General features: G+C 63.2%; 1 protein-coding gene across 16 annotated transcripts; it reads right to left on the bottom strand.

Moving 5' to 3' along the window:
* Nucleotides 1–1,088: 1,088 nt before the first annotated feature.
* Nucleotides 1,089–26,827, bottom strand: ASIC1 (acid sensing ion channel subunit 1). Of its 16 annotated transcripts, XM_080368165.1 has the most exons (11): nucleotides 23,307–26,827; nucleotides 22,050–22,245; nucleotides 8,355–8,505; nucleotides 7,762–7,889; nucleotides 7,388–7,538; nucleotides 7,236–7,292; nucleotides 7,007–7,160; nucleotides 6,831–6,922; nucleotides 6,550–6,629; nucleotides 5,848–5,952; nucleotides 1,089–5,668 (listed from the first exon to the last, which is right to left on the bottom strand). In XM_080368165.1, the coding sequence occupies exons 1-11, from the start codon at nucleotides 23,897–23,899 to the stop codon at nucleotides 5,564–5,566; spliced, it is 1,812 nt and encodes a 603-aa protein (XP_080224291.1). In that variant the 5' UTR covers nucleotides 23,900–26,827; the 3' UTR covers nucleotides 1,089–5,563. The 16 variants fall into 16 exon arrangements, with proteins under 16 accessions (XP_080224291.1, XP_080224294.1, XP_080224289.1 ...); XM_080368168.1 differs by having other exon boundaries at nucleotides 6,550–6,922; XM_080368163.1 differs by having other exon boundaries at nucleotides 7,007–7,292.
* Nucleotides 26,828–27,064: the final 237 nt, after the last annotated feature.

Genomic DNA, 27,064 nt, shown 5'->3' on the forward strand with positions numbered 1-27,064 from the left:
AGCCCTGAGTGTGAAAACCTGCGGCTTTTCCATTTCTTTCTGCTTTTTCACTCCCATATGTGAGAGCTGCTCATGTCAGTGTCCTGCTGGTCACCCCGGGAGTTGTGTTGGCTGGTTTGGGGGTCCAGGTACCCCCTGAGGGTTCTGCAGCGCTCTAAGGACACATGGATCACATGCGTGTCAGACCCCCAAGTGTGAAAACCTGCGGCTTTTCCATTTCTTTCTGCTTTTTCACTCCCATATGTGAGAGCTGCTCATGTCAGTGTCCTGCTGGTCACCCTGGGAGTTGTGTTGGCTTGTTTGGGGGTCCAGGTACCCCCTGAGGGTCCTGGGGTGCTCTGAGGATCCACAGATCGTGTGTGCATCAGAGCCCTGAGTGTGAAAACCTGCGGCTTTTCCATTTCTTCCCACTATTTTGCTTTCGTACCCAAGAGCTGCTCATGTCAGTGTCCTGCCCGGCTGCTGCCATACCCCCCCCGGGAATTGCATTGGCTGTTTTTGGCGTTCAGGTACTGCCTGAGGGTCCCTGGGTTGCTCTGAGGATGCACAGATTGTGTGTGCATCTGAGCCCCAAGTGTGAAAACCTGCGGCTTTTCCATTTCTTTCCACTTTTCTGCTTTCATATGTGAGAGCTGCTCATGTCAGTGTCCTGCCTGGCTGCTGCTGTACCCCCCTGGGAATTGCATTGGCTGGTTTTGGGGTCCTGGTACCCCTGAGGGTCCTGCAGCGAACCGAGGGCGCATGGATCACATGCATGTCGGAGCCCTGAGTGTGAAAACCTGCGGCTTTTCCATTTCTTTCTGCTTTTTCACTCCCATATGTGAGAGCTGCTCATGTCAGTGTCCTGCTGGTCACCCCGGGAGTTGTGTTGGCTGGTTTGGGGGTCCAGGTACCCCCTGAGGGTCCTGCAGCGCTCTAAGGACACATGGATCACATGCGTGTCAGACCCCCAAGTGTGAAAACCTGCGGCTTTTCCATTTCTTCCCACTTTTCTGCTCTCATAAGTGAAAACTGCTCATGTCAATGTCCTGCCTGGCTGCTGCTGTACCCCCCTGGGAATTGCATTGGCTGTTTTGGGGGGTCCAGGTACCCCCTGAGGGTCCTGCAGTGCTCTTGAGGGCGCATGGATCACATGTCAGACCCCCGAGCGTGAAAACCTGCGGCTTTTCCATTTCTTTTCACTCTCATACCCGAGAGCTGCTCATGCTGGTGTCATCTGGCTGCTCTGTAACCCCCCCAAGAATTGCATTGGCTGTTTTGGGGGTCCAGGTACCCCCTGAGGGTCCTGGGGTGCTCTGAGGGTGCACGGATCGTGTGTGCATCAGAGCCCTGAGTGTGAAAACCTGCGGCTTTTCCATTTCTTCCCACTATTTTGCTCTCGTACCCAAGAGCTGCTCATGTCAGTGTCCTGCCCGGCTGCTGCCGTACCCCCCTGGGAATTGCATTGGCTGTTTTGGGGGTCCCGGTACTCCCTGAGGGTCCTGGGGTGCTCTGAGGGTGCACGCATCATGTGTGCATCCGAGCCCCAAGTGTGAAAACCTGCGGCTTTTCCACTTTTCCCCTCTCATCCCCGAGAGCTGCTCCCGCTGGTGTCACTGGTGTCACCGGGCTGCTGTAACGCCCCCGGCGCACGCTGCGGCTCACCACCCTCGTGTCCCACGACGGCCGCGCTGATGCGACGCACGGCGGTGACAGATGGATGGGGTCACCTCTCCCAGCGCAGCCCAGCAGGATAACGGGGAGTTGCGGGAGATGACAGCTTGGAGGGGTCAGGGTCACCGCCTGCCCCCACAATGGGAGCTGCTGCGGGTGCCGGCGGCTGCGCTGGCTACTCACGGTGCCTGGCTGTAATTAATTTCGCTTCATTAACTCCCTTCTGGGCCTGGCTAGGTTATCTTGTTCCTATTCAAAGCCCACCCTGTGGCCTTTGCAGCACCAGCTCTGGTGCAGGAGGACCAGAATAGCTTTAAACCGGTTCTGGTTTAAATGCAAAACTCCCGTCTGCCATTTCCAGCGGCACCGAGGGGCAGCGGGGACTTTGGCATTTCAACGTTCCTCGCCCAACGACCATTATTTGGTCCCCACGGGGTCCTGAGTGCTTTTTTGGATGCCCAGCGTTGGATCTGGTGTGGTACTTTTGCTCTTTGTAGCTGGAAATTTGTAGGATCCAAGCTGCGTTGCTGTACGGCTTTGCGCTACAACCGCTAGTAGCTCAGTTCAATTAAAAGCAAGTGAAGTCAGGCTAACGACTCATTTCTGCCGGATCTCAGGTGTCTGTCCCAAACCCCAGAGTGTTGGAGTTGCCAAAGATGAGCAGCTGGGCATGTGTTAATTCTGCTGAGAGCAAGAGGCGGTTCCCCTCCTCCAGCCCGCGGTGTTCACGTGGCGGTGAGGACCCGGCAGCGATGCTGGGGCACCTCGAGGCATCGCCGCACCCCGAGGCATCGCCGCACCCCAAGCCATCACCGCACCCCAAGCCATCACCGCGCTAGCGCATCGCTGCACTCTGAGGCATTGCTGTGCCCCAAGCCATTGCTGTATCCCAAGCCATCACTGCACTGGTGCATCGCCGCACCCTGAGCCATCACCGCACCCCGAGCCATCACTGCGCTGGTGCATCCCTGCACCCCAAGCCATCACCATGCAAGCACATCGCCACACCCTGAGCCATTGCTGCGCCCCAAGCCATCACCAAACCATCGCTGCACCCTGAGCCATCACCACACTAGCACATCGCTGCACCTCAAGCCATCGCTGCACCCCGAGCCATCGCTGCGCCCCGAGCCATCACCACGCCATCACCGGCACCCCGAGCCATTGCTGCACCCCGAGCCATTGCCACACCATCGCTGCAGCCCAAGCCAACACCGAGCCATCGCTGCACCCCGAGCCATCACCACGCCATCACCGGCACCCCGAGCCATCGCTGCACCCTGAGCCATTGCCACGCCATCACCAGCACCCCGAGCCATTGCTGCACCCCGAGCCATTGCCACACCATCGCTGCAGCCTGAGCCATCACCACGCCATCGCTGCAGCCTGAGCCATCACCACGCCATCGCTGCACCCCGAGCCATCGCTGCACCCTGAGCCATCGCTGCACCCCGAGCCATCACCACGCCACCGCTGCACCACGAGCCATTGCTACCCCCCGAGCCATCACAACGCCATCGCCAGCATCCCGAGGCATCGCTGCACCCCAAGCCATTGCCACACCATTTCTGGTACCCTGAACCATCGCTGCACCCCGAGCCATTGCTGCGCCATTGCCGTGCCCTGAGGTATCACCGTACCCCGAGCCATCACCACACTAGCACATCCCTGCACCAAGGACCACCTTAATCCAACTGCTCAGCACCGCTCCCGATGTTGCCGGCCTTCACGAGCGTGTTTAAGGGCAGTGCTGGACCCTGGACCAAACCTTTACCCTCCCCCCTCCTCCCCATGTTGATCTTGGCTCCGGTGATGCCTTCAGGAAGGTCCTGGGACGGCGCCGTCCCCACCTGCCTCCTCGGGGAGCGTTTCCAGCAGCTCAGCAAGAGAGACAGGCTCGGCGTTGGTGAGTTATATCATTCTTTATATCACCGTTAAGAGTAGCAGGTATTGATGTACAATGCATCTGTCATCTTATTGTGCTTCCTATGAAAATGTGTGTACATAGTACAGATACCAGAGAGAATTCAACACTTTATACACTTGAAGGCATTCAGAGATCAGTAACAGGGGGGAAAAAAAAAAAAAAATGGCACAAGAACAAGGCCTAAATGCTACTGGATGGGTATCTACACTGATATGATGCATATAGAGATAGATATATATATATGTACACATATATATATAGTCATATATATTATATATAAGAAATATAAAATGCAGATGGCATAATAGAAAAAAAAACAAAAAAAGGGTGTGTGTATGCTTCACCAGGTGAGCGTCAAGGTCAAATCCCAGCCCCATCTTTAAAAGCTTCAATGGGAAAGAGAAAGAAAGGAAATAAATAAATGAAACGCAATGAAACGTTAGGAAAAATCCATAAGAAAATTTATGGATGTGGCCGACCCGTCATCTTTGGGCGATCGCTGGATACAAAGGACTGACCCCCAGTTCCTAATTTTGGTCAGGAAGCAAATAATAATAATTAATAATAATAATAATAATAATGACAATACTAAAAAACCAAACTGCGGTTTAGAAATAATAATTACGAAACCGACTTATTGCAAAAGCTCTTAAAGATAAGTAGCACTTCAGCCCCGGGAGGGCTCTGGCTTGATGGGGGGAGGGGAGGGGGGGGGGGGCTGGGGCCACGGCCCACCGGCGCGAGGTGATGGGTCGGGGGGCAGAGGCTCGGCCGGTGCCGGACCCCGGTGGGCAGGGCGGGACGCGGCGTGCCGGGGAGAGGCAGCGATGGGGGAGAGCAGTGGTCCCAGGGCAGCAAGCCAGCAGATGCCCCAAAGATGCGCAGGGCTCGCAGTGCCCGGGGGGCAGCTGCTGTGTGTGGGGTGGGGGTGGGGGGTCAGCAGGGGGGAGCCTACGGTCGCGGGGACCAGAGGACCCTGTGCCACGGGGTGTCCCTCGGCTTGGGGACCCTTTTGGTGTTGGGGGTCCTGTGCCCACCTGGCCAAGCTGGCTGGAGCTGGGATGAGGGCCAGGGGGGGTCCTTCTGCCTGTCCCCCCTGAGGATGGCTGTTTTTTGGGGGAGGGGGCGCAGGGGGTAGCGCCAGGCTCCCTGGGGACAAGGAGGGACAGGGCTGGCACTGGCCAGGCTGCAGGGAGCCCAGGGGAGGTGGGCAGGGAGGCCACGCTGCTGCCTGACCCGCCGTGGCCGAGGGAGGGTCCTGGGTGCCGAGGTGGCCCCCCCGGCCGAGCACCCCCCGGTGGCACCCCCTTCCCGGGGACAGGGTGCCGAGGAAGACGTTCCGGAGCGGTGGAGGCATCCCGTCTTCATCACCCAGGCAGGGATGGGCTGCGGACCACCGCGGTGCCGGGGGACAAGCGAGGCTCTCCCAGGGGTGCTGAGCCCACCGCCGGCTTCACTGCGGGGTCCTCAGCCACCCCCCTGGCCAGGCACGGGGGTCCCAGCCAGCGGCGGCCAAGGCGTTGGAGCGGGATGGGCATGGAGGCGACGGACGGACAGACGGACAGGGCTGCGGATGGAGACCCTGCGGCCCGACGGCCGCTTCTTCTTGGCTTCTGGGTTTGTCGTTAAAAAGGCCGAGGGGGGTGGGGGGGTGGGGGGGGGATGGGGCAGCCCCCTGCCCCAGCCCGCTGTGCGTGTGTCATCCCCGCGCCGCCGCCGCGGTGGCCGGGCTGGATGGAGCCTCCTCGAGTCTCTGAACGAGCGGGGCAGGCGCTGAGCAGCTGCCGCGAGGGGCTGCGCGCCGGGTTGGGTCCCATCCTGACCCGACCGCCTGCCCCGAAACGCGAGGCCGTGGGCTCTGGGCCGTGTCCCACCGCGGTGAGGAGCGAGGTCCCCTGGCTGTGTCTCTCCGCTGGCGCTCGCGGGGACAAGGGCAGCTCTCCGGGGGGCTTTGGTAGCTCAGGTTGTACATCCAGACGTCGGTTAGCAGGTGAAGTCCTCGAAGGTGCCCCGGGCCGGGTGGTGAGGTAGGATGTTGGCTGCGTACGTCATGCCGGCCGGGTGGCCCCGTATGCTTTCGCAGGGATTCTACGGGGCAGAGGATGGATGGGATGCTGGGGTCGCCGGAGTCACCCAGACCCCCCCCCCCCAAAATCGGAGTCCTGCCTCCCCACAGCATCTCCGCCTGGTGTCTCTGCTCCTTCCCCCAGCACCCCCCAAACTGGGACACACACACACCCCCCCAGCCCCCCAGCCCCCGCACTCACGTGGCGTTTCACGTCGTCCATGCTCAGCGCGACGCCCTTGTCCGTGTTGTTCCGCTTGTGGTTCTTGTGGCACTTGCCCCGCCGGCACAGCCGGTGCTTAATCACCTGCGAGAGCCAGATTTCAGTCCCGGGGGGGTCCCGGGGGGATCCCCCCTGTGTCTCACAGACATTTTGGTGCTGCAGGAGAACCTGGGTCCCCCCCAGTGTCCGACAGGCGTTTCAGTGGATAACTGGGGTGTCCCCTGGGTCCCCCCAGTGTTTCAGTGGATAACCTGGGTCCCCCTCCATGTCCCCCTGGTTTTTCAGTGGGTAACCTGGGTCCCCCCCCGTGTCCCACAGGCATTTTGGTGGATAACCTGGGTCCCCCCAGTGTTTCAGTGGATAACCTGGGTCCCCCTGTGCCCCACAGGCGTTTTGGTGGATAACCTGCGTCCCCCCAGTGTTTTGGTGGATAACCTGGGTCCCACCCCATGTCCCCCTGGTCTTTCAGTGGGTAACCTGGGTCCCCCCCGGTGTCCTACAGGCGTTTTGGTGGATAACCCGGGACCCCCCGGTGTCTTGGTGGATAACCTGGGTGTCCCTCCTGTGTCTCATGGGCATTTTGGTGGATAACCTGGGTCCCCCTGTGTCTCAGTGGGTAACCTGGGTCCCCTGGCAGCCGTGGGACAGCAGCGATGCTCAGGGACCAGCGGGGACACTCACCTCGTAGGCGTAGTCAAACAGCTCCAGCACCGTGAGGATACTGGCCCCGATGAACAGCCCCATCTGCCCCCCGATGTCACCTGCAGAGAGAGGGCAAAGCCACCAGGGTGGCACCGGTGGCAGGGGGAGCAGGGAAAGGGCAGAACCGCTGTCACTGGTGCCCGGCCACGGCCGTGGGGTGCCCCACGCTCTCGGCACGTCCTTGTGCCTCAGGACCGGCGCGACGGCGCAGGGGGCTGACACGAGCCCAGCTCGTCCGAGGATGCTCCCGGCACACTCACCCAGCAAACCGGCTACCTCGTACGCCTTCTTCTGCTCGATGGTCTCGTAGTTCAGGGCTTCGAAGAAGATATCCAGCACCAGGATGTTCTCCCTGCGCGGGATGTTAAGCGGTGTCAGGCTGAGGTGCGGGATGCAGGGAGAAGGAGCATCCGCATCCCGGCGCCGCAGCACGTACCCGATGTACTGCTCCGACTTGTTGTACTTCTTGGCCAGGTACTTGGCGGAGGCTTTGCTGGGGATCTTCACCATGGAGAGCTCTTTGCCGTAGCGGGTCACGTTGCAGGGCATCTCGCAGACGCAGTACTCGTTGTCCTTCTCCACCAGGAAATCTGAGCGAGGAGAGAAGGAGATGACGGAGAAATCCAGCACCCACAGCTGGGTCCCGCGGGGCTGGGCAGCCTCACCTAAGGCTGGATCCGCGCACTCCTTGTACTGCTCCGGGGTGCAGTAAGGGGCATCACCTGGAGGAGGGAGAAAAAGCAAATTTTTTTCCCGGTGGGACGGCGCCGGTGGGCTGATGCCGGTGGGCGCCGGAGCCGCCGTGCGCAGGGCTCACCTGGCATGTGCACCATGCGGCAGTTGCAGTTCTCCACCAGGTAGCGGGTCTCGCAGTCGATGCGGCAGGCGGTGATGCTGTAAGTGTCGTAGAACTCCGAGTCGCCTGCCACGGCCTTGCAGTCGCCCCAGGGAGGCGGCAGGTAGATGAGCTGGGAGGGGGCAGGAGCCAGGAGTGAGGAGAGAAGCCCACTGACCCCCAGCATGTTGGATGCATGGCGGGGGGAGGGGGAAACCCTTGCTGCAGCGGTCCCCATGGCCGGGTCCCTCTCTCCCCGTGACGTGGGGACAGGAGGAGGCTCAGCATCCCACAGCCGCTCCAGCCCACAGCACAGGGGTGGGGGGAGCACCCCAGACCCCCTCCCCAGTCCTTACCCGCTGCTCCTGGCAGGACACGAAGGTCTGGAAGCCGGGAGCCACCCCAAAGCCCAGCTGGTCAATCAGCGGGGGCTCATCCTGGCTGTGGATCTGCACCTTGATCCCGGCTTCGAACGAGGTTTCGTCTGCGGCGGAGAGAGGTGGGGGTGAGTGCAGTGCTGAGCCCCGGTGCTGCGCCCAGCCCTGCTGCAAGAGGCACCAAAACTTCTCCCGTCTCCCACCCTTCCCCTGGGGGCAAATCCACTCGTCTGTGTGTCCGTCCATCCATCCATCTGGTTGCTAGAGCATCCCCTGACCCTCCCGCTCCAGCACCTGGGAGCGCGGCAGGAGACGCGTTCGACTCTATTTATACACGAGCGATGGCTGCTCCTCTAAACCGATGGGGAGTTGCCATGGCGAAGAGCAAAGACGAGGAGGAAAAAGGAAAGAAAAGGACCCGAAGTGATGAGAAATGGAAGGAGGGATGAGGAGGCAACCTGAGGGACGTGGAGCCATGGGGTGAGGGAGCTGGGAAGGGGCTGGGAAGCATCCTGGGAGCTGCTGGTGACCCAGTGGACCCGCTGGTAGAGCTGCTGGGGTGGGGGGGTTACCTGTTTCCCCCCACACGGGGAGGTACTCGTCCTGCTGGATGTCCAGCATGATCTCCAGGCCGTTGCCGGTGCCCCCCTTCATGGTGATGAGCCGGGGCTTCCCGTCCTGCCCCGCGTTGAAGGTGTAGCACTTCCCGTAGCGGGTGAAGACCTGCGGGAGGGGACACGGGGCTGAGCCTGGGGACCCTCTGCCGGCACCACCGAACGGAGCCGGGGGGCATCACCACCCTGAGACGAGCCGGCCCCAGCCTGGGGGTACGATCCAGGACCCAGGCTCCTGCCCTATGGGGAGTCTCCCCCGTGGAACCGCTGGGTTTGCCCTGGAGGAGGAGGAGGGGATGTTCCCCACTGAGGTGCAGGGCACGGATTTGGAGGAGACACTTGGCAGATTTACAGCACCTTGCCCCCCCCGGCAGCCCCAGCTCCCCGAGACGGCGGCGCTCAGCCCTACGCCCGCACCAGCACCTCCTCCATCCCTGCTGGGGCTGGATGGGACCCTGAACCCCCACCCCCACCCTGTCTCCCACCGTTCCAGCCGACGCCGGCGTGACCCCACGGTGCTGAGCTGCTGCCGGCCGGGGCGGGGGGCACGTGAGGCCGGTGGGCTGTGGCTCGCCTGGTGCCCCCCAAGCGGCGGTGATGCTGGGACGGAGATGCCGGGCACCTCATCGGGCAGCACAGCGGGTCTCCGTGGCCGGTGCCATCCCCGTCACCAGCGAGACACCCCGGTGCCCACCGTGCCGGATCCAACACCACGCCGGCCGGAGCTGCTGGCTGTGCCTGGCCACCTTGGGGGCTACTCACCACCGCAAAGTCACCGGGACCGCACTGCTGGCCCCGGTAGCTGCAGCTCAGCAGCATGTCTTCCAGCTGGTGGCAAGTGCGGTTAAAAAACCCGTACAAATTGAGGGGCTCGTCCTCATCCCAGGGGTCGGGCTGAGCCGGGGAGAAGCCCAGCTCCATCCCGGGCTCGTAGTCAACCAGGGGGGCCAGGTAGAGCAGGTCCTGGTGGCTGAGCTGCGAGACCCGCACGCGGTTGATGTTGCAGAAGGTGACGGCGGGGAAGGTCATCTCAGGGCTGTCCTCCTCGCTGAGCAGCGTGACGTGGTGGTACTCCAGGTAGTAGACGATGCGGTCGGCCACCTGGTAGAGGAAGACGGAGAGGGAGAGGAGGAAGGCCAGCGCCCAGAGCGCCTGCCGGGCGCCCAGGCTGCCCTCCACGAAGATGTGGCTCAGCCCGTGCAGCGTGCAGCTGCTGGCGAAGGCCACCAAGTCTGTGGCTGCCCCGGCGTCCTCTTCCTCCTCTTCCTCCTCCTCCTGCCCGTACAGGAACTCGTCTGCTCCGTCCTCTCCTTTGCCGGGGGCTGCGGCATCGCTCGGTCCTTCCTCGCGGGAGAAGGAGATGGTGCAGAATATCTGGAGAGGCATGGTCCGGCGGGGGGGTCCCAGCTGTGGTGGGGGGGGGTGCTGGCCCACAACCTGGGGGTCTTCAGTGGTGGTTCAGTTCCTCGGGGGGTGGGGGAGAGGAGGGAAGGAGGAAGGGGCAAGTTCAGAGGAGAGACACGGAGAAAAGGAGCGAGAGGCGAGCGGGAGCGAGGGAGAGGAAGGGAGGGATGCTCGGAGGGGACGGAGAGGGGGGTATATGAGGAGCAGGGAGGAGAGGAGGAGCGAGGGGCGGTTCTGCGGGCTCCCCAGGTCCCCCGGGACCCGCTGGCTGCAGCTGGCAGGATGGAGCAGCGACGTCGCAGGCTCCAGAAGCACCGACGACGCCGATGCCTTGGAAGCTCCTGGTGCTGCCCTGGGGGGCCTGAGGGGCTGCCAGGTCCGGCCAACACGGGTGTGCACGGGTGTGTGCGTGGGCTGCCGGCGTGTCACCGACCCACGCCGCCTCCTCCGTCCCCGCTGCGGGGCCCTGGCAGCCCGAGCGGCTGCTCCAGCCAGGCGCTCCCCGCCGGCTGCCAGGCTGTTTCTGGTGCCACCATATGCCGGCTTCTGCGGGCTCTTCCACAGGGCGACTGGAGCCAGAGGTTTTTATCCAAAATTCCTGCAACACCAACCTGCTGCAGCACCGGCCCAGGCTGTGCCAGCCAGGAGGAAGGATGCTACGGTGTCCCCAGGCTGTCGCGGCACTCATCCTGCCCTGGTGGCACCTGCGGGCTCATCTCCCAGTGCCGCGGGGCATGGGGACATCTGGCAAAGGCGATGTCCTGCCCGGTGCGAGGTCCATCCTCCTCGAAACCGGGGCTGGTTTGGGCAGGATTTGGCCGCTGCCACGGTTCAGGTGATGGCTCCTTGCGCAGAACCCAGCCGGGACGCGGTGGGTCACCTCCAGATCCCCGTGGGGGACAGGGATGGCACCCAGGCTTCTTGTTGCTGAGCTGGGTGGGGGTCCCGGGGAAGTGGTGCAGGGTGGGGGGATGGAGCCAGCCCCCGGGCTGGCTGCTGGGAGCAAAGACGCCGCTTCCCTGCAGCCCTGCAGCCCTGCAGCCCCCACCTGCGGTTGGCTTTTCTCCTGCGCTCAGCGCTTGGTAAAAGCACCGATGCAACCGCAGAGCACTCTCCGGCCTCATCCTGGCACCACTGCCGCTGGCGCTGGCCCGCAGGGAGGGGAAGCATCTAAATACAGCAGCGCTCCAATGCACCGGGGGTTTTGGCCCATGCCGGGGTGCTTGAGCGCGCCCCAGCTCACCGGTTTGGGTGCTGTGCCTCTTCCCCCCACGTCCCTGAGCCCATCCCGGCTCGCGGCCACGGGCACCAGCAAACCAGGGGAACAATTGCACCGGGAAACTCGTACAAATCCGGTACCGGTGCAAAGTCACCCACTTTGGTGATGCTGGTGCAACGGGCAGGGCGTGCGCCGGGGGTCTCTGCCAGCGCAGGCTCAGCCGAGATGATGAGCGGTGGTGATGTGACATCGGGTTGTCCCTCCAGGGGCCATCCTGGGGGTCCCCAAGCTCAATATTCCCACCAGGACCCTCGGGTGAGAGGAACGTAGCAGATGCCACAAAGCTGGGGATGCTGGCAGCAGCGGGGAGGCAGGGCGGGTGACCTTGGGGACGAGCGCCGGAGCCAGGGGATGAAATTTCATCGCACTGATAGCAAAGGTTACAGCCTTGGGGAGCATCCCAGAGACTCCGAGCTGGAAATTCATCCTGGGAAATGGGACCGGGGGGGTGGTTGGGTGGCTGGGAGCCACCCTGCCGTGGGGACCAGGTCCCATCCTGCCCCTTTGTCTGGGATGGAGGCGAGCTGAGCTGCACGGGGGGCAGGGGTGGGCATCAGGGGGCTTCAGTGGGGAAGGGGCTGGGCTGGCTCAGCCCTGTGGGTACAAACTGGGTGCAAACTGGGATGATGACACACAGACCAGTGCTGGAGGATGCTCTTGGCACGGAGCAAGCAGGTACGAGCCGGCTGAGCTCGGGGTGGGTTTTCTGGTGTTCCCCAGCTCCGGGACGGGGAGTTTCTGTGCGAGGGCTGCAGGAGGGAGGCGAGAAGGTGGAAAAGGGAAGAGGAGCCTGGAGAGGGGGGGGTTTAGCCCCGGGGGGGGGTGCTGATGGGTGAGGGGTGCTGCCAGGGGGGCCCTGATGGTGCGAGCGAGGGGTGGGGAGGTTCAATGTGGCTTCTGGGGAGTGATTGCAGCAGGGCGAGGGGGAGGCTGGAATGAAAACACTCCATCATGGGCTGGGGCCGTTCACCGGCCTCGCTCGGCTTCACCGGCTGCGGGGGCCGGTGGGGGGGCAGCTCTGGTGACCACCCCCCATCCCAGAACCAGCGCTCGAGCCAGGGTGAAGGTGACCAGGGACAGTGACACCGCGCAGGGATGCACGTCCCCGTTCCGCACCCAGTGACAAAGTGTGGCCGTGTCCCCGCGGTGCAGGGAAGGCGGGGTGGTGGGGTGGTGGGGGTGTCGTCCCGGTTTGTGCGAATTTTGGAGGTGCTGGAGGAGTCCTTGGGCTCGTTCCAGCTCCTCCCTCGCCGGGAGTTATTTTTACCCTCTCTCAGGTAAAGCTTTGGCGGGGGAGAGGGACGGGGGATGCTATAATTAACCGTGACATCAGCCCCCGTGGCGGCGCGTGCTGGGATGATGCCACCACACCCCGACCCACCGCTGGGGACCGGGGATGCTCGATGCCCTTTGCCCCGCCGCAGCGAGCGATGCAGGATGTGGGATGCGGGATGCGGGATGCGGGATGCGGGATGCGGGATGTGGGATGCGGGATGCGGGATGTGGGATGCGGGATGTGGGATGCGGGATGCGGGATGTGGGATGCAGGATGAGGGATGCGGGATGTGGGATGCTCCACTGTAGCCTTTGGCTGCTGTCCCGGGGCACTTGGGCCCTGCTCAATGCTTTGCAGCTTATCACAGGCCTGGGAAAGGAGGTTCCCTGGGAGCGGGGGAGCACGGAGGCGGTGGGGGGTGGGGTGGGTGGGGGGGTGGGGGGTGGGGAAGGAGCGGGAGGGGGATTTGACGGCAGCAACAGCACATTTCACAGCCTGTCACGCTTTCATGGCAGAGGAGATCAAAGCCGGGATGGAGTTATTCATAGAGATAAACCAATCCCCGAGGAGGCGAGGAGAAAACAACATTGCAAGCTCCGTTATCCCAGGCCCGCCAGCGGCAGCCCGGCTCCGGGGGGGCTGTCAGAGAAAGCCCCCTGGGAGCTGGACCCCTTCGCTTTGCTGTCGGGGCTCTGCCCATCCTTGGCAAGGACCCGCTGAGCCGGGGCCGAGCTGCCAGCATCACCCCGGGGGTGCCCGGAGGATGGAGCCGATGGGTGGGAAGGGATGAGATGGGGGGGCAACCCCACGGCAGCAGGATTTGGGGCTGGATATTTGACGGGGAGGTGGGCGCCGTGCAGCCGGGTGTATCGCACGCCAGGAAGGGGTGGGAATCAGGTTTGGCCCCACGAATGTGCTTTGAAGCTCCCAGAGCTTCCGAGATGCCGGTGGTGGCACCTGCAGCGTCTCCATCGCCGCGCTGGGCAGGGCGAGCTGCTTGGGGGTGCTCGGGGGTGGCAGATCCCCTCCCCGAGCCCGGCGAGAGGCAGAGCCGGGGCAGCCAAGCGAGGTGGGATCGCCTGGGCAGCTGGGATCTCTGCCGGGACTAATCCTGCCGCCCCTTATCAGATGCTGCCACCTTGCCTCCGCTCGCTCCGCCAGCCAAGCTGGGTGCAGCTGGTGTTATCCGGCCCTTTATCCCCCAGATTAGACGCTTCACAGTGGATTAGCATGTCACATTCTAATGCAGAAAAATTGATGATTAAAAAGGACTTTTCCCTCTGTATTATTCCCCACCTCCGCCTCCTCTCCACCCCATCCCCGCGGGCACAGGCAGCCCAGCCCCAGCTGGGGGGACTGGTGATGCTGGGCGATGCTGGGTGATGCTGGGTGGTGCGGGAGCTGCATCCCTGGCTCCTGTTGGGGGATGGGAAACTAAAGGTCCCTTGTTTTTTGGACCGGGGGGGTTGGGGCTGGCACGCTCCGTCCTGGCTGCTGGTGGTGGTGGGCTCAGGGTGGGCTTCAGGACCCCGGCCGTCCCGCCCCGCGTTATCGGCTGCAGCCCCAGCATCCGCAGCACCAGGACTTTAATAAAAAGCACATTATGGTGAGTAATGCGCTAAGTGGACTTCATTATGGACCCGGGGCCTCCCCGGCTCCCGTTGTTCCGTATGATTTCCTATCAGATGAGCCTTATCTCCTCTCCAAACGCTTCCATTTAAACTCCATTAATCTTTCAAAGCTTCCCCGGGCCAGCGCTGCCGAGCGCTTCCCAGCCGGGCGCCACCACTGCCGCCCCTGGGTGCAGAGACCACCTACAGCCCCACCGGCTCGGGGTCTCCGGGGGGGGGTTCAGTGGGGACCCCCCCCCCACGGGCAGCCCAGCGTGTCCCTTCACCGTGACGGCTCCCACAGCCGCCGTATCCTTCTCGCCGGGATCTGTCGACGCTCCGATAATGGAAACGGTTTGGAACGCCGAGAGCTTTCCGGGTGCTTTATCCATCGGTGATGTCCCCGCTGTCCCCTAGTGCCACGGACGGGTCACTGGGATGGTGGCGGCTCCTGCCCTGCCCGGGTGAGGAGGATGCTGCCGAGGTGCCGGTAATTCCTGGGCAGCTGGGATTATTCTGTGCAGACGCTGATCCCAATGCTTTTCCGCGGTTCCCACCCATCACCCCTAAGCAGGTTGCAATTTTTTCCGACATCCTTCACAATTGCTCAGGCCGTCCGTGCCGGCAGATCCAAGCCGATGGTTTTAACTGGGAGGGGGCTGGGAAGTTGTGTTCCTATCTGCTTTTCTTGCTCCGGCTCCTGTACACATCACGGTTTTCAAATCTAATCTAATCCAAGCAGGGTTGTTACGCAGCTCCGGCGTGTGGCTGCTCTGGATGGATCCCCCTGGTGCTTTAGCGAGGATCAAGGACCAGGGGGGGCTTAAAACCCCCCTGATAAACCAGAGGATGAGTGGGAAGCACCCTACCCCAGAACCATCCTGCATCTCATCTCGGTCCTTACGGGAAAAGCCAGGATGCAGATGCGCCAAACCTTCTGCACAGCCAAAAAAAAATAATATAAAAAGTCCCCAAAAATAAATAAAAGGTTATAATATCCAAGTGTCGGGGTCTGTATAAATAAATAAGAGCCTGAGATGGTGAGGAGCTTCTTGAGTCATGGTTATTGCAGAAAAACGGGGATGCCTGCTGCTTGGAGAGCCCCGGCTCCAGCCAAACTCTGCAGGTGATAAAACAAAGGCGTCTATAAAAAGCCAGATAAATTAAAAGTGAGGCAAAAGGCCACGAGACAGTTAATTTCCTGGATCTCCCTGGGGAGATCTCTGCCTCCTGCTGTGCTCCCTGCATCCCTGCGCTCTGCTGTGGCTTTTCCCCCTTAGGAAAATGGCACAGGGTGGTTTTTCTGGGCAGATTCTTCGAAATAGCCGCGGTCGGCAAAGGCGCTGGGTGCCTTTGGGTCTGGGAGGAAGACCAAAGGGAGGATAAGGGGGAAGAATCTGGAAGGATCCCGTGTGCCAGCGGTGGCCCCGGGCTGCGATCTCAGCCTGTGGCTCCTCGGGGGGCCGGTAGCCACGGGGCGCACGTGCCCAGGGCAGCCCGTCCGCAGCTCTGCTGGCGCTCGACAGCCTCCTCGTCTCTTCCAGCAGCCACAGATGCCATTAAAGCTTATTAATAATCATTAATAATTCATTTGTTAATGACTTTCTATGTGCAAAGGCATGGCAAGAGGAGCAGGAATAGCCCCGAGCCGCTCCCAGCTCTTGGCACTGACACCTCGGGGGGCGTTGGGGGCGTGCAAAGCGCTCCTGGCCGTGCAAAAAGTGCGTTGGGTGCACGTGGCACCTCCGAGGGTGCAACGGGGTGTCTGGGGGTGCAAAGTGTCCGAGGGGTGCGTGACACACACCCCCCCCCCCCCAGTGCACACAGTGTGGGGTGCGCTGCTGTGCACCACGGCTCTGGGCACGCTGCCGGGGCTGGATGTTGCCCCCGGGCAGGGACCAAAACGACCCCTGGCTGGGCCCGATCCTGATCCCGCGTGTCCTTCTCTCTCCTTCCCTAATGGTGGCAGAGATGTTGTTCAGGGCTTAGTGGTTCGAGGCGCTAAATAATTTACCCGCTCCGTTGCGGAGCGGCTAACGAAGCGGCGGCGAGGCACAGGCACACGCCGGCCTCCCGGTGCGCCGTGCTCGGTGCCGGTGGCCTCAACCCGCTTCTTCCCGGCCCAATTCTGCGCCAAGCCCAGGGCAGGTCCTGCGGCACCGCTGCGGGATGGGTGTGAAATGCAACCGGCTTCACACGAGCGTCGCCGTCTCCACGTCGGGGTGAGCACAGCCAAGGGACCCCCCATCCTCCCGCCCGCATCCCGCCGGGCGCCGCGCTGGGGAAAACTGGGATGGAGCTGGGGAAGGAAAGCAGCCGAGGAGCAACACTTGCCGGCGTCTCTGCTCTGTGCCCGAGGGCTAAACTGCTCACGGCTGCGTTCTGGATGATTTGCTTCCAGCAAAATATCATGATACTTGAAAGTCTCAGAGCTGCCGAGGAGCTGATGGAGTCGGGGAGCTCCAGTTGCGCTGCACTTCCCAGGAGAGCCAAGTCCTCGCGGCTGCTCCTCTGCTCCATCACCTCCTGCACCATGTCCATGGGTTTGCTTTGTGCCTCTGGAAAACGATGTGACCTCTGCGGTCAAATGATGCTGCTGTCCCACGGATGCAGGGGGTGAGCCCGGCCAGGAGGTTGCAGATGATGCAGGTGGGGATGGTGCGGCCAGGGAAAAACCTCGGGGATGCTGCAGGTGAGTGGCTGCTCGGAAATAACAGATCCAGGCGAGCGGTTTCAAACGCTTATAAGTTATTGAGAAGCCCCTGCGCCGCTTTAAAAAGTGATTTACATGAATCACTTGCATGTCTTATAGAATTTGTAAAGGCACCGGCTCCATCAGGGCTCAGCGCGCAGCCGGGGACCGGTCCCAAGCCAGGAGGACGGGGCTGTGGCCACCATCCCCCCCCCCCGACGCGTGGTCGCCAAGTTGTTTTTCCAGAGCCAGATGGGCCCGTGCGGTTTGTTTATGAACTGTCAAAAGCTCCAGGAAATCTCTGGGTATCAGTAATTCCCGCGCCCGCTCTCTCCAGCTGCGTTGGAGATGCTTTTCACTCCGGCTCTATGATTATCCACTAACACTGCGCCGCAGGGGAGCTCTGCTCACCGCAGGGCTGCCGGGCTGGTGGCTGCCGCGGTGCTGCGTGGGGCCGTGGGGTGCTGGGGGCTGGACCCCTGAGACCCCCGCTGGGTGCTGGAGTTGCATTCTGTGGGGCTGAGGGTGTGGGGAGAGCAGGGAGCCCAGCAGCATCCCCCGGCTGAACACCCTGAGAGCGGCAGCCCGAGCGCGCCCCATCGCACCTCACCCCCCCGAGGACCCGTGGGTGCTGGAGGACCCCCAGCACCCAGAGCAGGGAAGGTCGGAATGACCCCGGGGATGGTTTTTCAAGGGGGGAAAAAGCTGGGGTGATCCTGGGGTGGCAGGAGCTGACCCCCAACACGTGCTGGCCAGAGCGAGGTGGGCTGTGGGCTGAGAAGGGAGCTGGGGGGGGGTGCAGAGGGGCTTTGGGGGTGCAGAGGGGCTTTGGGGGTGCAGAGGGGCATGCATTGCGGTTTAGCAGGGTACGGGGGGTGCAGCGGGGTGCAGAGGGGCTTTGGGGGTGCAGAGGGGCTTTGGGGGTGCAGAGGGGCATGCATTGCGGTTTAGCAGGGTACGAGGGGCGTAGAGGGGTGCAGAGGGGCTTTGGGGGTGCAGAGGGGCACGCATGGGGGTTTAGCAGGGTACGGGGGGTGCAGCGGGGTGCAGAGGGGCTTTAGGGGTGCAGAGGGGCTTTGGGGGTGCAGAGGGGCTTTGGGGGTGCAGAGGGGCACGCATGGGGATTTAGCAGGGTACGGGGGGTGCAGCGGGGTGCAGAGGGGCTTTGGGGGTGCAGAGGGGCACGCATGGGGGTTTAGCAGGGTACGGGGGGTGCAGCGGGGTGCAGAGGGGCTTTAGGGGTGCAGAGGGGCTTTGGGGGTGCAGAGGGGCTTTGGGGGTGCAGAGGGGCACGCATGGGGATTTAGCAGGGTACGGGGGGTGCAGCGGGGTGCAGAGGGGCTTTGGGGGTGCAGAGGGGCACGCATGGGGGTTTAGCAGGGTACGGGGGGTGCAGCGGGGTGCAGAGGGGCTTTGGGGGTGCAGAGGGGCACGCATGGGGGTTTAGCAGGGTACGGGGGGTGCAGCGGGGTGCAGAGGGGCTTTAGGGGTGCAGAGGGGCTTTGGGGGTGCAGAGGGGCTTTGGGGGTGCAGAGGGGCACGCATGGGGGTTTAGCAGGGTAGGGGGGGTGCAGTGGGGTGCAGAGGGGCAAAGCAGGATCCGGTGGTGCCCAGTGGTGTAGTGGGGCTCACAGGGGCGGGGGGGGGGCTCAGCAGGGTGCAGTGGGGTGCCGTGGGGAACACCGGGATGCTGCTGGCTCCTTTCTCCATCGGAGCGTCTCCTGCTTTGCTCCGGAGATGGGAGAAAGGAGGAGAGGAGGAGCGTGATCGGGGTTTGCTGGGTTTGCTCCAGACTTTTCGTGCTCCCTGCCTTCCTCTTCCTCCACGCGCTCGCGATTTCCAGGGCAGAGGATGCAGAATCCAACGCAAAAGGCAGCGGCATGATCTCCACGTCAAACTCAATTCTCCCTCGTGCCAGCTCAGCCCCGGAGCCTCATGGAAATGGTCCAGAGGTCTTAATCCTCCGCAGTTTATCGAGGATGTCCCGTGTACTCTGCCCCAGGGCTCCCAGCTCCCATGCCAGGGCTCAGCCACCGTGCCCCGGAGCAGGATGGTGACCAGGAGCTGGGGACGTGACTCTCCCCTGGCCCAGGCTAGTGATGTGTCAGAAGGAAAAGCTGCCCACGGCCGTTGCACCGCACCGGGGGCCACTGCTGGCATCGCCCCTGGCTGCACCCACCCCCCAAAAAGGGGCTTCACGAGCCCGGGGCACCATCCTGAGGTTTAACGCTGGTTTCACACGGGGCGACCCCAGTTCCCATCGCATGGGCCATACTGGGGTGCGGAGAGGAGCCTGTTCCTCTGGGTATCTCCTATTTCCCTGGAGTGGGAAGGAAATTAATGGGGTTTAGAGCCCCGAGACAGGGATTCTGGGCTGTTCCCTTGCTGGGTGAGGAGCAGATCCATGGGGATGAGCCGGGCTCCAGGGGTCCTTTGCCAACGCAGGGAGGGAGAGGAAAGGCAAGCTGGGAGCCAGCGGGTCCCGCTTTCCCGCAGAGGAGCAAGGGCTCCAACTTATAAATAATGAAGTAGCGAGCGTGAAACATCGATCTCTGCTGCTAATGAGCACGTCAGGGAGCACAGCCCCGAAACGGAGGCGACAGCCAGGGCGATCCCCCCTTCCCCGCAAAGGGGAACCGGGGGCTGTCCCCTGCCTGCCCCACGCGTGACCCCAGGCTCAGGGCACTGGCACGACGACGGGGCCATCGAGGCAGGATTTGCCCTTCAGCCTGCTGTTTGTCCCTTCAGCCTTCCAGGGATTTTGCTGGGATTTTGGGGCTGAGGAGAGGAGACAGCCGCACCTCCCTGTGCGGCATCTTCCCCATCCTGGACCGCTGCGGGGGGTGGCAGAGACCTCTGTGGTGCTGGGGCGGCTGTGAAGAGCTGGGGCAGGGCCAGAGTGGGCCAGTTCTTATCCCCTGGGTCTTCTTAGAGGGGTCAATCCCCCCCTATGGGACAAGCCCAAGCCTGCTCAGCTCCATCTCCATCCCTGGAGCATCCCTGCATCCTGCACACAACTGCCGCTGGGGAGCACCCAGCCCCCGCGGTGCCATTGGCCAGGGTGGGTGGGGATGGAGGGGGATGGACAACGCCAGGGACCCCCGATCCAGCCTGGTGACGAGGCAGGATGAAAGAGGAGGTGGGAAAAGCCCGTACGATCCCAGGATGGGCTTCCCCACAGCATCCCGTACCAGCCCTGCCTGCCAGGAGCTCCTGTCCTGGCTCCAGGGTGATGCTTTGCGGGGGCGGGGGGGGGGGATCCTGAGACCCACAGCCCCCCTGGGGTCCTCCTGGGTGGGTGCACCACAGGGGGCACACAGGCAGTGCTCCCGGGGGGCGGGGGGGGGGGCTGGGCTGCTGTGGCTGCCCTCAGCGATGCTCTCCCACCACCCAGCAGTGGGAGGGGGGGGACGCGGGCAGGGGGCAGCTCTGGCGCCTTATTGTCACCCCGGTTATTTGGGTCACGGCAGCCCCTCATCTGCATTCGCCGCGGCCCCCCAAGCCCTCCCTTCTGCTGGGGACAGATAACGCGGCAGCGTCCGCGGCTCTTGCCGACGCCTCCTGTGCCGGCCGGCATCAGCATGCAGCCAGCATCGCCCGGCGGCCACTTGTCCCTCAGCTGTCCCCACCGGCCCCCCAGCTCCCCCCACCTGCCACGGCACCGAAGCTAAATGGCTGCAAAGGGGACAGGGGCAGGGGGACACACACCAACATGCAGCTCCCCCCAGCCTGTGAGGTCTGGGCAGCCCCCAAATCCCCCCTGGCAAGGCCCCTCTCCGGACACAGCATCCCCTCTGGATCATCCAGAGGGAAAAAAGCGGGTACCAAAGCACCCACCAGGAGCATCCCGCCAGCCTGGGGGTTCAAGGGGCTTCCCGAAATGCAGAGGTGACAGCCCCTGCATGGGGCAGTGGGACCCCCGTCGGGGCAGCACGGGCTGGGGGGATGATGCATCACTGGGTGATGGTCCCCAGCACCCACCGCCCTCACCCAGCGCCACCAGGCACAGAGCAGCCCCCTCCCCAGCCTGGGTGGCCGCAGTCCGAGCCGGGAGGAGGGAGCAGAGAGGCGGCAAGAATGAACCTGGCAAACCAACCCCTGGAAAAGCTTCTGTGGGCGCCGGGACCCCTGTGCCGGGATGGTGGGAAGTGGGATGGGGCGGCTGCCAGGACCCTGGCGCGGGCACCAGCACCCCCAGCCCCACCACGCACCCACCCACCCGTGCAGGGCTGCGAGGGGCACCCAGCCAGCACCAGCCGTGCAGCGTGGAGCCAGCTTTTTCCAATCCAGTCCATTAAATCATCCCAACCTGCTCGCAAGGAATAATCCAGGCAGGAATAACAAACCAGCTGCAAGTCGATTTTTGCCTTTTGCCGGTTGGAAGGGATGCAGAAAGCCAAGATCCCGACAGAGGAAGGTGGAAAAACTGGGGGGAGGGTTCCGTGGGGGGGGGGGGGGGGGGGCTTCAGCATGGAAAACGCAGAGCCTGGTGGCAAAACCATCCAGCGGCTGGGGACCCAACCCCACTGGAAAGGATCCAGCCCCCTCCGGGCTGCAACTTGCCTCCATTTAACAAACAAAACACCCGACTTGACACCAGAGAATCGCTCCGTACAAAAAGCCCGTCGATGGAATTATGGCAGAGGATCAAAATCCCCCCCATTGTGCTGGGAGCCGGGTACCAGCTCCACGGGAGCCCGGCCGGTGCTGTGACGGGCTCAGCACCTTCATCCCTGGGATGTCCCCATAGGCTGGGGACAAGGATGGTGTCCCCAAGCAGTGCGGAGCTGCACGCTCTGCACCGGAGCCAGCTCGGGAACAGCCACCCCGGCTGCCGAATTTATTAGGCAGCCCCGGAATAGCCGGCACTGTTTCATTCCCAGCTGGATGGGGGAGAGGCAGCCGCAGCGGGATAAAGGCTTTATTGTGCGCCGGATCCGTGCACCAGCGCGAGACGCAACCTCTGTGGCGGGGCACAACTCCGTGCCGTGCCGCCAGGACCTGCTTTTCCCAAAGGATTACGGGGCTCCCTCGGGTCCTGCTTTTCCCAAAGGATTGCGGGGGCTCCCTCGGGTCCCCGCCAGCCATCGCTGCGGCATTCCCAGCATTTCCACGGGTGCCTCCTGCCCGCGGTTTCCAGCACAGGTTTCCATCCCGGTGTGCACAACCCCGCTTTGCAGAGCCCCAGCGATGCCAGGGGGCTGGGCCCACGCCGGAGCATCCCGTGCGGATGCAGCCAGCAGCACGCACTCCCGGTGAGCATCCACAGCTCCAACCCCCCCCCGGCATCCCCTGGCATCCCCTTAACGAAGATGCTGCCGGTCCTTTCGGAGGCAGAAGTGGCTACAGGCGGCCAAACGCCCTCGTGGTGTGGGGGAAACGCGGCACTCACCACTTTGAAGTCTTCGGGGGTGCATTTCTCCCCGCGGAAGAAGCAGGACAGCAGCATCTCCCGGATATCGTGGCCAGCCCGGTCATAAAATTCCAGCATATTGAAAGGTTTGGGTTTGAAGTTTCGAAAGTTCGCCTTATCCTGCAGGATTTCCAGCTGCTTCTCGTCGGCGGTCTGGGTATCTGGGATCTCGTATCTTAGGGGAAAGAGCAGGCAGGAGCTCAGGCTGGACCACAACAGTGGCTCCCACTGGGAAAAGCCACTTGGGCTTCCCAGGGGCTACTCCTGCCCCGACCCCGGCACGGGCTCAGCAGAGTCCCGGGCACGTCGCACGTGGCGTTTTCAGAGCATTCAATGGCACAAAGTGGCCCAGGGGCACAGGAGAGGTGGCCAGAGGATGGGCAAGGAGGAGAAGCCGGGCAGTGGCCACATAGCTCACCAGCTTGCCCCACAGCTGGGCTCGTCGCTGGCCCTGCTTCAGGCCAGCCCAGCCGCCTGTCACCTTTGGTGGCATCACGGCCGCAGGCAGTGGCATGGCTGGGGGGTGGGCTGAGCGTGCTGGGGCTCAGCCCCTGCTCTGGTGGATGCAAGCCCCTCCCTGGGGCACAGGTGGGAGCAGCGGTGAAGACCCTCACCAAACAGCGGGGGCAGGGAGCGCGCCTTGCTGCCGGCACCGAGCTCACCACAGGGGCTTGGCAGCACCCAGGAGCCGCTACAGCCAGGGGGGTGGGCTGGGGAGGGTGGGCGAGGGGCTCCCCTGTGGACCCCACCCCCGCACAGTCCCACAGCTCGAGGAACGGCACCAACCTCCACTCGTGGTGCATGGGTGATGCTCAGCAGCTTCAGCTGCTGGCACCCCTGGCCTCACCGCATGCGTCGGGCACGCGGGACACGGCGCTGGGGCCATGGGTGCTGGATCCACCCCGCGGGCAACCCAGGGTGGCCCTGGCCCTGCTGCGTGTGCCACACGCTAGAGATGGGAGTTATAGGTGCCACATCCACCCCGGGCAGCACAGCGTGGCAGCCACGCACCCCGGAGCCGCAGCAGGACCTGACGGCTCTCGGTGTTGCCGCACAGCGGCCGCGTCCAGCTGGGGAGCTGAACTAACTCGGGATCCGCTTCCTCACGGAGACTAAGGAGATGCCGCCCACGCCAGTCACGGAGCGCAACCCGCCACAGGGCACGGGGCTGGCGTGGTGGCACGTCGGGGCACCCGGAGGTGCCACCTGGGACCCCCTGGAAGCGCCAGCACCCACCTGTTATTGAGCAGGGCGAGGAGCTCGCCGGCGTGGTACAGGTCGTTCTTGGTCACCCGGCTGAAACGAAACTCGTTGAGGTTGCAGAAGGTGACGGCGGGGAAGGTGAGCTTGGTGGCCGCCACCTCGTCCAGTTTGGTGACGTGGGGGTAGAGGAAGTAGTACTGGATGCGGTTGGTGCAGACGAGGGCGAGCAGCGCCAGCGAGCCCAGGAAGCACAGCGCCCAGACCACGCGCTTCAGCGACAGCCGCTCGTACGAGAAGATGTGCGAGAGCCCGTGGAGGGTGGAGCTGCTGGCGAAGGCCTGGATGCTCACCGGCTGCCCGCTGTCCACCTCCTCCTCGTCCACTTTCAGGTCCATCATGGTCCGGGCCGGCACCGCGGGGTGGCCACTCTGCCAAGAAGGGAGCCCATGGGTGCTCAGCGCCACGCTGGCCTCGTGGGTGCTGCCGCTGCCTGACCCACCGCGTCGCCGCGCAGGGATGCGGGGGATGCAGCCCTCGCGTGGGGCAGAGGCTGTGCTGCGCTCTGCTCTTTCCCCCAAGCCCAGAGATAAATATATACACACACACACACACACACACACACACATATATATATTTATTTATTTGGCTGCAGCCTCTTGCAATTCCTCCTCTCTCCCCTCCCCAACCCATGGCAGGACTGGGGTGCTGCACCCCCCCCAGCACCCTGCCACATCCTCCCCTCCCCTCCCACCAGTCCCCCCCCTCTCCCCGTCCCCCCTCTCCCTCCCCCAAATGGCCCCGGCGCATCGACAAACAGATGAAGGAATTGTAGGATGCAAACCTGGAATCAGGGCCGGCGGCCACAGCCGGAGCTGGGCTCCTTCTGCTCCGCGCTGGCGGCTGCTGCTGCGACGTGGGTGCCGGGGTTGGGACGAGCCTCCCTCCACCTCCTGCCGCTGGGTGGGAAGATGGGAGTGGGAGACACGCAGAGGGTGCGAGAGGCACCAGCGATGGGCGAACCGGAAAAGAAAAAAGGGGATGGGGGGTGGTGGTGGTTGGGGGGGGGGGGGAATAAAAATAGCCTCGGTGGTACCTTGGTGCAAGCGTGGGAGCGGGGATGCGCCGGGGCCTCGCTCAGCACCCTGCCGGGGGACCGGAGGCGATCATCGCCGGCGAGGAGGCAGCTGCCGGGTGCGAGGAGAAAGGAGGAGGAGAAGGCAGGCGAGCAGGAGGCTGCTTCCCTGCCAAACACATGGATACCTCCCCCCGTGGCTATCTGGGAGCTGGTGGTTTCTTCAGATGCATAATCCGCATGAAGTCATTGTCTGTGCGCTGGTGGGGCTGGAGGCCGCCGAGGGGTGCCGCAGGCCGGTGGGCAGCAGGAGAAGGAGGAGGAGGAGGAGGAGAAGAAGAAGGAGGAGGAGGACGAGGAGGAGGAGGAGGAGGAGCGGGGCGCTCCAGCGCTTGCAGGCTGCTGGCAGGGGCTGTTGGTGCTGCTGCCGTGTGCATGTGGGTAATGTGTGTGTGCGTGTGCGTGCGTGTGCTGCTCCCATCCCCCAGCGCTGCTCGGGCTCCTCGCTCTGCCGGAGCCCCCACGCCCCCCCCCATACAGCCCTGACCCGACTCTCCCCCGCCACAGCCCCCACCGCCCTCGCAGGCGTCACCCATGGGTGGCCCCGGTGCCAGGGTGGCACGCTTGGCTCGGTCCTTCTCCGGAGAACCGAGGGCAGGTGTCTTCCAGCCCTTCGTGGCCACCTGCTCGGGGTGCTGCGGTGCCTCCAGCACCTGCCCTGGGCTGGCCGGGGTCAGCCCCACGCTTTGCTGCCTGCTGGCATGGTCCCCGGCACGGTGCTCGCCGCAATGGGGGCAGAGGCTGAGCTCCTGCCCTGGCGCAGGACACGCTGCCCCTTCCCCAGCTCTTCACCTTCGGCCACTGCGAGTCATCAGCAAGGTGCCACCATCCCCAGGGTGCTCGGTGCTGGGTGCTGGGTGCTCTGCTCCTCCCCGGCGCGGGACGAGAGGGTCGCACAGCTCCGGGTGGCGTCCCCTACCTTCCTCCGCATCTCCCACCCTGCCTCACCTCCACCTGCCCCCCAGGAGCGCTTTGGGGAGCGGGGTGCCCCCATCACCCGAGCTGGGGGGCAGCACCCCACGGCAGCCCTCTGCCCAGCAGTGGCGTGGGGGGCAGAGGCTGCAGCAGGCGCTGCCCACTGTTCCCAGTAAGGTGATGGCAACCCAATGGAGCAGAACTTTTCCGTGTCCTTTGCAATGTGATGTCGGGAAGGGACAGCCGGGCACAGGGGGCACCCCACCAAGCCGTGCCCCCACCCGAAGGTGCCCTCCCAGCATGCTGCCCCTGCTTGAAGCGCGGCTAACGGGAGCGTGGGCACTTTGGGGTACGGCAGGGTCAGGCGCGTGTACCCCATCCCCAAATCCCGTGCCTTGGGTGCTCTTGGTTTAGCCCTTTCTGGAGCATCCGCCCCCAAACTGTGTCCTTGCCCAAGCAGGGACCCAGGGTTTTGCAGCGGGATGTGCTTGGGGACACCCTGGGGAGACAGAGATGGGGTCCAGGGAGACCCCCAGGAGCCAATGTCCCCCTCGCTCGCTGCCAGGTGCAGGGACCACCCTGCCAGCGCTTGGAAACGTGGCTGGGAGAGCGGCGTTAGCGGTTCCAGTTGGCACCAGCTCTGCCTTTCCCTTCCCCGCTCCGTTCCGCAGCGCGGCGGCATCGCCTCCCGCCCCAACACCCGCCTGCCCGCAGCCGCCGGTCCTTTAGGGCTCCTGGGATAAACCCGGAGAAGGATGCGCTGCTTGGAGAAGGGAGAAGTACATTTAAAAAGGTGTTAGTGTGTCCGCCTGCGTGTCCCTTCCGTTGTTTTTTTTTCTCCTTCCAGATGAGAAGTCGTTCTCCACAGCGGTTTTATTGCCAGTAAATCCACCGGCAGCGGCGAGGCGCGGGGAGGGATGTGGTTTTGGGCCGCAGCGGATGCATGTGTGGATGTACAGGCGAGCCTTTGCTTTCCACCGCACAAGAAACCCACGGAGAAGAGTCTCCGCATCCCCAAGCCACCTTGGCTGGAAAACACATCTCCTTGGGGTCTCCAGGAGGGGGTTGCTGGGGCCCTCCAAGCACCCCGGGGTCCCTTTCCTTCAGGAACCAGGAAGGAAGCGAGCGGCCAAAGGAAACTTCCTCGCTGCTGGCCCCTGGCCAGGAAGGATGCAGCTGCATCCTTGGAGTCGAGTGGAGCGTGGGGAGCGGGAGCATTTCCGTGTTGTTTTTTTTCAGGGGAGCCACGTGAGGGTTGTGTTAATTCCTGCTGGGAGATGCAGCAGAACCAGCTGTGGGATAGGTGGGGAGCTAACAATTAGCCTCAGGTGATAATTGATAACAGCGAGACACCCAGCAGGAAGGCGGGTAGCCCAGGGGTGGGCTGGGACCGGGACCGGGGAGGGATGGGCAGCGGGGTGTAAGGAGGAGGAGGAAGAAGAAGAAGAAGAGGAGGAGGAGGTGGTGGTGGTGGTGGTGGTGGTGATGGTGATGGAGAAGGAGAAGGAGGAGGAGGAGGAGGAAGAGGAGGAGGAGGAGGAGGTGGTGGTGGAGGTGGATGTGATAATGGTGATGATGATGATGGTGAAGATGATGGTGGTGGTTGTGATGGTGAAGGAGGAGGAGGCGGTGGAGGTGATAATGGTGATGATGATGATGATTGGTGATGATGGTGATGGTGGTGATGGTGATGAGGTGTTGTGGCTGCATCCTTCCCGTACAAAATGGGTGCTCAGCCCCTGCA

The sequence above is a fragment of the Falco punctatus genome, assembly GCF_963210335.1.
Source record: "Falco punctatus genome assembly, chromosome: 18".
Classification (NCBI taxonomy): Eukaryota; Metazoa; Chordata; class Aves; order Falconiformes; family Falconidae; genus Falco; species Falco punctatus.

Coding starts and splice junctions, on each gene's coding strand:
- ASIC1 (XM_080368169.1), bottom strand. CDS start 23,899: ATGTGTGTGTGTGTGTGTGTGTGTGTGTGTATATATTTATCTCTGGGC. Junction 7,890..8,354: donor CCCCGTGTGGGGGGAAACAG/GTAACCCCCCCA, acceptor TCTCCGCCGCAG/ACGAAACCTCGTTCGAAGCC. Junction 7,293..7,387: donor CCGCATGGTGCACATGCCAG/GTGAGCCCTGCG, acceptor TCCCTCCTCCAG/GTGATGCCCCTTACTGCACC.